General features: G+C 41.3%; 1 protein-coding gene across 1 annotated transcript in view; it reads left to right on the forward strand.

Annotated features, from left to right (window-relative positions):
• Positions 1-8,896, forward strand: part of LOC100961182 (nuclear autoantigen Sp-100-like) — a 60,034-nt gene that overhangs the window by 38,482 nt on the left and 12,656 nt on the right. Inside the window, exons 5-8 of the mRNA XM_023510287.1 lie at positions 259-321; positions 5,411-5,500; positions 6,459-6,542; positions 8,055-8,138. Of these exons, the coding sequence (XP_023366055.1) occupies positions 259-321; positions 5,411-5,500; positions 6,459-6,542; positions 8,055-8,138 (321 nt within the window). The remainder of the gene's footprint in view (positions 1-258; positions 322-5,410; positions 5,501-6,458; positions 6,543-8,054; positions 8,139-8,896) is intronic.

Raw genomic sequence — 8,896 nt, forward strand, 5'->3', positions numbered from 1 at the left:
GGCAGCTCTGGGACAGACCCAGGTCCACTTTGGTGGAGGATGTCAAGCCTCGTCCAGGTACCAGAGTGTGTGGTGGCCTGGCTGAGGCCTCTCAGCAGGGTGCACCAGGCCCCCTGGATCTGCTGGCTCCCATGGGCTCTGCATTGTGACTTACAGGAGGTCTTTAATGCCTGCACTGTAAAGACGGAAGAGGGATTAGGGGAAAATCACAAAACCCATGTTTCGATTTCTGAAATAACTTGTAATTTCTTCCCCCAGGAACTGGTGAAAGCTCTATTCCAAGCCTGCCTCAGCCACCCTCAGATTCCTCCGTTTCCACTGGTTTGTTCCTATTGACTGCTCTGTGGACCTCTGTTGCCTCATCTTATTCTGGAATGTTCTGTGGGAGCTGACTCTGTGTGTTACTGATTGCTCAGAATTTTCACTCTTTGCTTCTGCGCTTTTTCATGTATAGGACTGAAATAATAGGTAGTTATCCTCCGGGTTTCCTGGGATGGTTTCTTCTTCCCATTCCCCTTAGACAAACTTGCCACCAGTTCTTACAGCTCTGGGCCTGGATCTTTTATTCGTGTGTCTGCTTCACTGTTTTCTGCCTGTGCCTGCTTGAATGTGGCTACTGCCTCAGTGCTTTGAGTTCCATCCAGTGGTGTCCCAGACTGTGGTGGTTGGAGGAGACGGGGAGTGATGAGTAGCAGAGGGCAAATAAAATATCTATGAATCAAAACATAGTTTAGGTACAACCCCACCTGAAAATGGGCTCTTGGACCACCTCTCTGAAAGAGAACAGGTACCTGCAATGAGAAAAGACACAACCAGAGACAAAAATGATGCATTAGGAAGCCAACGAACAAATCCTCAATGTGCCCAAGAGACTGAGCCCGCAGACTAGACTGACTGAGTGGGTTTGCATGAGCGTGGAGGGGCTGGGGTCCCTGGCTGGGGGCAGAGGAATGGACTAATGCACAACACAGGGAGCCAGCTATTTATCAAGATGGGAAAATCACACAGACACAGAGATCAGAGCAAAGGAGCCTGATATACTGAGGAGACAGGCCTGGAGGAAGGAAGAAGGGAAAACCGAGAGATGGGGGAAAGAGTTACAGAGCCTCACCAGGGAAGGGATACAGAAACAAAAGTCAAAAGGATTTAGAGAGAGACTGGCCGTGGGCTCAGGGAGGCATAGATACCTTCACAGGGTGGAGGCAGCAGCATATGCAGACAGGGCTAATAAGCAGAAACTTGAAGAGGAAAGAGAGGCAGGGTGAGGTGTAACAAAGTGGACATAGGATAGAGCAAGGCACTGTTGGATCTCAGCTGTGTTCTCTGTTATCTGCAGAGTGCTGGGAGCCACTATTGAATAATGGAGATTCTGTGATGAGCAAAGTAATTATTACTTACCTACATATTTTCTATTTTCTTCCAATGCTCTGCATCTTTTTGGTTAGGTGTTTACTTTTTACCATTCTAACCATTTCTTTAAATTGGCACATAAAAATTGATGGATTCATCACGCATGACACTGTTTTCAAATATGTATATATTATGAAATGGCCAAATTGAGCTAATTACATATATATTTCCTCCCATATTTATCATGTTTGTGGTGAGAACACTTAATGTCTACTCTCTTAGTAACTTTCAAGAATACAATGTGTTATTAACTCTTCTCACCATGTCATAGAATAGATCTCTGGCACTTATTCTGACTGCCCAGCCAGAACTTCGTATCCTTGGATCAACATCTCCCCCAACCCCTACTTCACCCAACCCCTCCCCTTTACCACCACATACTGTCAACTTCTATAAGTTCACTTTTTGGTACCCCTATGTGTAAGTGAGATATGCTATTTTGTCTCTCTCTGTTTGGTTTATTTACCTTAACACAATGTCCTCCAGATTCACTCATGTCACAAATGACAGGATTTCCTTATTATAGAATTCCATTGTATTGTTGGGATTTGGGGATTTGGGTCCAGGCCAAAGTATGATGTTCCCTCTCTTGTTGATTCCCCAAGCATATGATATTTCTCTCAACACTGTGCTGCTTGAGGTTGGGGGAATATTGGCAAAGATAATGTAAACCTGTTCCTCCTTTTCATTTCAATGTGTTGTTTCTTATCTCTGTGCTCCATCACCTAGTTGAAGGTGTTTTCATTAATGTCATGAACGGATAGTTGTTCACAATGATGTTTCTGCAGGGGACAAGTCCTAGAGAGTTCTATTCTGCCATCACACTCTGCTTTTTCCCACTTGTCTAATTATATCTTTGTCTTCCTATGACAGCAATAACTTTCTTTTGTATTCCCACACAAACTGCCTACTCCAACCCAGGAAACACAGCCTCTGTGCACAGCCTCAGACTGCTATTGGCAGCTGTCAGATGCAAGAGGGAAAGAGAGATACTTTCTTTACTGGAAGGGATATCCCTGGGTAGGGAATGGATGAAAGGAAAATACAGTAAATGGTCAACCAGGGAACACCAAACAACAAAGCACAGTTGATCCTTTAACTGTGTGAGGGCTCAGGGATCCAATTCCCTGTATAGTCCAAAATTTTCATGTAAGTTTTAGCTCCCCCAAATCTTAGTTATTCACAGCATACTTTGAGTAGAAGTCTTGATAATGATATGGTCATTTGATATATATTTTGTATATTATATGTATTATGCATTGTAACTGACAATAAAATAAGCTTTCTAAAAGAAAAATGTTAGGAAAATCAAAGAGAAGAGAAAACATACCCATTAGGTAAAAGTAGATCGTACAGGTCTTCATCCTCATCATCTTTATGTTGAGTAGGCTGAGGAGGAGGAGAAAGAGGAGGGTTTGGTCTTGCTTCTCAGGTGTGGTAGACATGGAAGTAAATCCGTACATAAGTGGACCCGTGCAGCTCAAACCCATATCGTGCAGCTCTATGAGCATCACGCAGCTGAAACCCGTGTCATACAGCTCAAACCTGTATTGTATAGCTCAAACCCGTGTCGTCCAGCTCAAACCCATTAATTAAGAAACAGAATGGGTTTGGCCCCAAATCCTAGAATTCTGGGAGTCAGAGGCAGCAGGTTTGCTGGAGCCCAGAAGTTTGAGGCTATAGTGAGCTATGATGATGCCACTGTACTCTAGCCTGGATGACAGCATAAGACTCTGTTAAAAGAAATTAAAAAACAAAACAGACTGGCAGTGGGTAGGAAACCTAACAGAGGTGGATCCACTGAAATTAGCCAGGGAACAGCAGGGCAGGCATCAGATGAAGCACCTGGGGCTGAGCCTGTCCTCGCAGATTAAGGCTTCCCACACTCCTCCTTTGCCGCACTTTAGTTGTGACCCTGAGAAGTAGTAATAAAAAGTAATGTATGGAAAAAGGGTATGAATAGAGAAAGAGATAGAGGGAAATAAGTACCAAGAAATAAGAAAAAATGAGGGAGGCTCAAAGAGATCTCTACAGAGAATGAGCTGAAGGAATATGAATGAAAAGTTGGTAGAGAGCAAGCCAGGTAAGGAGGAGAGAAGAGAGAGGAGTCAAATCAAGACATGGTCTGACTTGTGGAGACAGTGCCTTAAGGAAGGTGCAGGGTTGCTCCTTATTGCCCTGGGGAACAGTGAGGTGTTACCTTATCAAAATAGCCCTGTGCCCCCTTGGATTAATAGGCCTTTCCTCAGGCATCTCATCCTCTCCGTGGCTCAGTCACCTTGCATAGATCCCTAAACACACATGTCCAGCTTAGACCTGTCTAGTAGGCTCATTTCTCTAAGTGCCTGGCAACTTTTGTTCAAAGATCAGGACATTTCTCTTTGGAGGCTGTGTCAGTTACCTCCTGCTGTGTCATGTAACAAAACACCCCAGAACGTCCTGGTTCAAAACAACATTTTATATGCCATCTCTATTAATTACAACTTTAAACTATCTCCTGTCCATTTGTCTCCATCTCCAGCATAATCACCCTAATCCAGATTCTTATTAATCTCACTCAAACTAGAGGAACAGCCACCTGTCTTGGGCTTGACCTGCAGTTTTGGTTCCCTCAAGTCTGTTCTCTGTACTTGAGCTGAATGGATCTTTCAAACACGGAAACCAGATCATATGGTTTTCCTGTTTTACTCAGAGCCTTCTTGTGGCCCTCAGGGTTATTCCTGGTGTGCGTGTTGAGGGATGCCCACCACGCAGCAGAACATTCCCCCTCACTTCCCTCTCACCTCCCCGGGCCACCTTCCCACCACCACAGACTTCTGTTAACTACTTGAATTTGCCGAGTTCTCCCTCCTATATCTCTGCCTTTACATATGCTTTTGGAAAACAGTTGGATGTTATCTTCCACAGTTGAAAGCATACATGCCCTAGAATGCAACAGTTCAACTCAGGAGAAAACAACAGAAGTGTGTTTTACATTCATCTAAACTCATAGAAAACGATGTCCATAGTAGCATTATTCACAAAAGCCAAACACTTGAAACAGCATAAATGGATAATGTGATGGCATACTGTACAACAATGGACATAATTATAAATGCCTTTCATGAGCATATTAAATAATACACATATAAATTTCAGGGGATTTGGTTTCTTTTGGGGAAATATAAACATATAGATTATATATATACAGAGAGAGAGAAATAGAGACAGAGATGGGAAAAGAGAGAGCGAGAACATGATATAATTTACATAAATTATATAATAGTCAAAATTAATCTAGATATTAGAAGCCCAGATGGTACTTGACCTTACGGTAGAATATAGGGATAGTTACTGGGATGTGTTACTAGGAGGCTTCTGAGGTGTTAGGGTAATCTTATTTCTTGACTAAAGTGATATCCTTACTTCGTGATCATTCAAAACCCACTTTATCCATGTATGTTATTCTGTAATTAAAATTTTTACTTTATTTATCTAGAGACATAGTTTTGCTCTATTGCTCAGACTGGAGTGCAGAGGCACAATCATACCTCCTGCAGCCTTGAATTCTTGACCTCAAGTAAACCTACCACCTCAGCCTCCCAAGTAGCTGGGCCTACACCTTGCTGATTCTTATTTTTTCTTTTTAGAGACGGGATCTTGCTATGTTCCCCAGGAAGATATCAAATGCCTGGCCTCAAACAATCCTAAAATTGCTATTTTTAAAAAGGGCAAAAAAAATTTATCCATCGAAGTATGCAAAGAATAAGTATATGTAAATATTAAAAACCTCCAGAGTCAATAAGAGGCACAAAGGGAAGGTTAAGGCAGGGCAACAGAGAAAAAGAAAGGTTGGGAGGTGAAGCTTTCTTTATAGTAGTGAACTTGAGGGAGGGAATTATCAATGGAAGGACTCAATGGGGAGACAAATGAAACTGCCTTATTTCTTACAATTTGGCCCAGAGGCAGAGCTAGTCCAGCCAAAGAATTCACAGTAATTCCTGTCTTGTGCATCTGGTAGATATAAAGAAAGAGGAGCCATTATTTATGCCAGAAGATGAGCACCAAGCTCAAGCAAGAACTAACTATAACCAGGCATCTGAGATAATAGGTAAGTCTGACTGGATGAATTTGTAGTCGTGAATCACAGGTCACCAGATAAGGTGTCTGGTACTTCATCAGGGCCCATTGAGGCTGTTCAGATAGCCTGGGAGCGGGGCAGGAAGGCGAGGGGGCCAGCACTTCAAACAGTGAGCCCTCAGCTTAACAGAAGAAAGTCCTTAGGAATTGGGAGGGTACCAAAGCTAGAAATGGAGGTGATAGGTATTGATGTCAGAGAGGCTATTTCTAAAGGAAGAGAGGAAGATATAGGGGCAGAGTTAAAGGAAAAGGAAAAAGCTAGGGTGACAAGATGTTTACAAGAAGAGATAAAGAAGGAAACACATCAAGACAAGAAGAAGAGGTATATAAAGATACCAAGGTATATAAAGAAACCCAGGAACAGAGGGAGAAGCAGGGGAGATGGGCAGAACCAAGAGGAAGGCTAAGTAATGAAAAGAGTAACAAAAAAGAAAAAAATAGAATAAGGGTGGGAGTGATAACAGTACCAACAGATGGGCAAAGCTGCCCTCCTCCGCATGTAAATGTTATCAGCTTGTGGCTTAAGACCTGGAGCAAACTGCAGGTCAAGTTCATTCCAGAAACAGACCAGGGCTGTGAGACAACAAAGCTTCCCAGGTCTTCCTAGTTCTTCTACTTTGGCGGGATGAGGAGGCTGGGGAGTGTTTTTGTTTTTATTTTTCCTGGGTCTGGCTCTATTACACAGGCTGGAGTGCACTGAATCAGCACATTATTTGAGGTTACAGTGATCATAACTCTCCCTGTATTGCCCAGACTGGTCTCAAACTCCTGGCCTCAGGGGTTCCTCCTGCCTGGGCCTCCCAAACTGCTGGGATTATAGGCAAGGGACACTGTGTCCACCCTCTAGTGCTCTTATTATGGGATTTCCTGCCATGTGGACTCCTTGGTCATATCCTGAGACTTTTAATGGGTTTTGTTCTTTGACACAGTCATCCATGATGAGGACTCTGAAGAATTCAATGTTGGAGATGAGGCCCTGGGAAGCTTCACCTCAACCCTGAAAAGGGAGCCCGGTAAGAAAGGTTGGGAGGGCAAAGCTTGAGTGCAGGTATAGGAACTAGGAGTTACTATTTTCTGATGCATTTTATCCTGAGCCTTTCCTGTACAATGGATCCAGTTTATCCTGGAATCTCATTTTCTGCAGTTATATAGCTTGACCCTTTTGGGAAATGCAAGAAGACAAGGAATTGTTATTAATTTTTTCTTGAGAATTAGGCTTATTAATTGATGGATTCTATTGTTTAATATATGATTTTTGTAAAAGATATAGGCTAGTAAATTGATGAGTTTTTTTTCAAAACTAACTAGTTACCATGCCTATAAAGTGTTAGCTTTATACAATGATTTCTATAGAGAAGAGAAAGCTAAATATTCCTTTATAGGAAGATCATGTTGTCATCTGATCACAAACTGTGAATAAGGTCAAAAGACAATTCATCCAACTACCCAGTGTTAGCAGGAATAAAACTTGAAGTATTCTGAAACCTGAAGTATGATTTTTGACAGAGTTAGTATTCAGCAAGTCATGGCATACACAGTGACCTTTCAAAAGACCTTTATAAATAGTATTATATTCTTTACAATAACCTTAAAGGATAAGCAGGATAGACAGTGTCATCCTTGTTGCCTAGGTAAAAAAATTCAATCATAGAAATGCTTCAAAGTCATCTACAAAAAATCATGGGAAATTATAGGAAAGACTAATATCCTGGATTCTGAGTTTTTCTTTTGTTAAATGAGAGATAAAAACAATTATCAAAATGTTATATTATCTAAATTCTCTTTATAGCATGAGTTGTCATACAACTTGTAACTCTTTGGAATACAAATTGGTGATTGGTTTTCCCTTTTTACTTTCTAGACCTGGAGAATAATTAGAAACACGCCCCTTTCAGGAAAACAAACTAGGAAAAGACCTCAGAGCAAATACAAATGTTGCCTCATGTTCAAGTTACAAAACAATAATGTTTCAAATAGTACATTCATTCTAATTGCTCACTGTATCAAAGTAAAATGTAAATTTCCTTCATTGTTTTAAACAGTGCACTCGCTTTTATCTTAATGTAAGCAAACTACTCTAAAAAGTAGTCCTTAAATGCACCTGTGGCTCAGACATGAAAGATGATTTTGCAGCCTTGTAAACAGTTCAAGGAGGCACCAGGGTGGTGGGCGTAGAGGAGGCTTACCACTTTCCACACGAGATCTTTAAGGTCTCTCTATATGGAAAGCAGGCAGAGTGAAGGAAATGGAGAATGAAAAGGAGAAGGTGCAAGAAGTGACAGAGAGCAGTGCAGGAGAGGAAAGTCAGGAGAGCAGAGTTGCCCCTCGCCTGGGAACTGACTCTGCCTGTGGGGACAAGAACGGAGCATCGCTAACCTACAAGGGGGTGACTCAGAAGGGAACCAGCTTGGCCTGGGTGTGGGCCAGGACTTGCAAAGATTTTAAAGAGTTCTCCAAGTTTTCTTATTAGGGAATTTCCTTGATCATACCCTAAGACCCCTAAAGAATCCTATTCTTTTGTGCAGCAATCAATATCAACAATCCTTTCAAATTAAACAAGGGAAAGGAGCCCCCAAAAGCCACTTGCTCACCACCCAAGATTGTGCCAGGTAAGTCTAACAGAATTGCAACCCCTAGACTACAGAAAATCCAGAGTCCAGATCCAGAGCTCTGTTTTCCTGATGAATTTTATTCTGGACATTCTCCATACGGCTTGATTCTATAACTTCTAGGATGTCATTTTCTGCCTTTAACTTCACTGCTCTGATTGAGAAATGTAGGGTGTCAGGAAGGCATTACAAACTATTATCTAATTGAATTGGTCCAATCACATCAGACATTGAAAATGTAGCAAAAAGATGTTAGTAAAATGATAGTCATTTTATTACACATGATTATACTTTTTAATGCTGAGATGTTGTAATAATGTACTTAATCTCTACCACCACACTTGTGTATAAGCACCTGTCTCCATATGTTACAACAGAATAAGAATTTTTTCCTTATGAAAACGCCCACTTTATCATTTTGTTAAATAAGACTTTTCTTATTGCATGCTTTGTAGCACAAAATATTCATTCTCCTCTCACAGCTATGGGTTAATGGGACTTCCCTTTCATCTTTTTCTATAATTTCTTTTGTTAGTTATGAAAATTCATGCTTTAAAAATCTGGTCTGTGGAATTCATTGCTCAGCCTTATAGGAAATACAAGCCTGTACAGTTCAATGTTATTGGCAGAAAAAGCAAAGTGCCCGGAATAGATGTCACCTAACAGTGAGATGGGATACAAATAGGTCTCCCATTCTCCATTCTGAGTCAGCTTGAGATCCCTTATCTTTTTATCTTTATTTATTTGTTTATTTTTTT

Source organism: Otolemur garnettii, unplaced genomic scaffold (assembly GCF_000181295.1).
Source record: "Otolemur garnettii isolate 467f Iridium unplaced genomic scaffold, OtoGar3 scaffold00013, whole genome shotgun sequence".
In the NCBI taxonomy this organism is placed as follows: domain Eukaryota; kingdom Metazoa; phylum Chordata; class Mammalia; order Primates; family Galagidae; genus Otolemur; species Otolemur garnettii.